At 35.3% G+C, this 1932-nt stretch overlaps 1 protein-coding gene across 1 annotated transcript in view; it reads right to left on the bottom strand.

The window, feature by feature from the left end:
• Window positions 1–1218, bottom strand: part of FDP41_009135 (uncharacterized protein) — a gene marked incomplete at both ends in the record, with an annotated part of 3622 nt that extends 2404 nt beyond the window's left edge. The window contains one exon of the mRNA XM_044713063.1: window positions 272–1218. Within this exon, the coding sequence (XP_044557600.1) occupies window positions 272–1218 (947 nt within the window). The remainder of the gene's footprint in view (window positions 1–271) is intronic.
• Between the last annotated feature and the right edge of the window lie 714 nt (window positions 1219–1932).

Genomic DNA, 1932 nt, shown 5'->3' with positions numbered 1-1932 from the left:
AAGTATGTGGAAGAAATCCTAATGGTTGGCTTAGGGTTTTGAATGGCATTTGTGTCTACTTCTTGCTGAGGCTGTGAAAATACACACCTACTAAAAACCACGCTGTCAATTCCATCACTTTCTAAAAAAAAAATTTCCATTTGTAGAAATTATGTTTGTTAGTGTGGCCGTTCTGGAATATGCTTGGTAAATTGAGGTATATCCATCGAAATTCACTCCTTTAAACTCAATGGATTGAAATCTTGTAATGACAAAACTGGAATTCACAAACTGGCTATTCACAATCGAAAATGTTTGGCTATATTGAATATCCAAAATTGTATTCACATATTGTTGAACTGACTTGTAGTTAAAATTTTGAATGGCACAATTTTGAATCGAAACTATGGCCTTCTTGTTACTTGTCAAGCCAATAAATTTCATTATACTTTCTTCAAATGTGGTTTTGAGTATATTATATAACTCAGAATGTGTAACATTACATTGCACAAATGTCACATTAAATTCCTTCTTGTAATAAGACGCCTGAACAGCCATATTATCGATTTGACACATTTCAAACTTGATTTCAAACACATTCAAGACGACAAATTGTTCGTCGCTATAAATTTTTGTTCTCAAAACGGTCAGGTTTTGAAACGAAATGCTCCTCGCTTTCAAATACGAAATCAATTCTCCATTATTACAATCAATGATCATTCGATTTTCACTATTATTTGTATTATCATACGGATACGATGCCACAATAATATCATCATACGACTCTGAGACTGCATTCTGTTTCATTCGACAAGCTGCCGAATTTCCAACATATTTTCCTTCCAATAAATAAATGATGGCCGATTTTTGTTCAATAATTTTCAATTGAAACAATTCCGATAATTTCTGAAGGGCCTGAGAGATGGAAGAACACGGATCTGATTTTTGGGTGCAATTCGGAAGAGAGGATGATGAAGAATTTGGTTGAACATACAAGATGGTAAAATTGAGTGGGTTGATGAGAGAATTTTCTGATGATGAAAGGCTTTTCGTTGTGGTGGTTGCCTGTAAAGGAAATGTTGAAGAAGAGAAAGAAAGATTTTCGGAAAGGATGAAGAATGGGGTAAAAAAGGAATGAAGAAGAAGAAGGATGAGGAATAGTGTGGAAAGCATGAAAAGAGAGTTGAACGATGACGACGTTGTTCTTGAAATTGACGATGAAATGGATTTTTCGCCCATTTTTTTTCTTTGCCGTAAAAGTGCAATCTGGAACAGGATTTTGTAACCTTTGAGAGCGCAATGAATCATTTACAGGTCGTTTGTTGTGAAGTTGGATTTCACAAGATTACAGAGTGATACCCACAAAATGAGATGGTTTCTGCTTCTGTATTTTTGTCTTCGGAATCAAAATTCCGAGCCGCTCTTTGAATAAGGAAATTTCAAAAATAGAATTATTTGATTCGAACTTTAAAAAGGTTAAAAAAAATTGAATTGACTTCAGAAATGACGCATATACTTCTGCATCAGTGGTGGATGAATCATCAAGAGAGAGATCACTCTCCCTCCACACCTCCATTAAGCTTACATCGGAATGACCATCGGATCAGAGAAAAACCACAGTTTAGAATTTTTCATGATCGACTGCGGATGTTGAATGATTTAGACCCTAATACAAATCATCATCTTCAGCAGCAAACATGTAGATTGATCGGCCCAAATGATAGTAAAAGAATGGATCAACGGAATGAAGAATCATCCTCCTCATCATTGGATTTTCATCCTGTTGTTGGAACCACAAGTTTGAATCATCATTCTCAACAACGAAATCATCATGACCTCAAGAATACATCCACCTCCGTTCCAATCACCATCCATCGTTCAAGAACACAAAATTCCTTTTTCAAATCTCATCGCCCTATTGATGATAGACAAGAAAAGGAAATAGAATCAAGA

The sequence above is a fragment of the Naegleria fowleri genome (genome assembly GCF_008403515.1).
Source record: "Naegleria fowleri strain ATCC 30894 chromosome Unknown tig66, whole genome shotgun sequence".
In the NCBI taxonomy this organism is placed as follows: domain Eukaryota; phylum Heterolobosea; class Eutetramitea; order Acrasida; family Naegleriidae; genus Naegleria; species Naegleria fowleri.
Note: the sequence above shows the minus strand (reverse complement) of the source record. Positions and strands in the feature narration are given on the sequence as shown.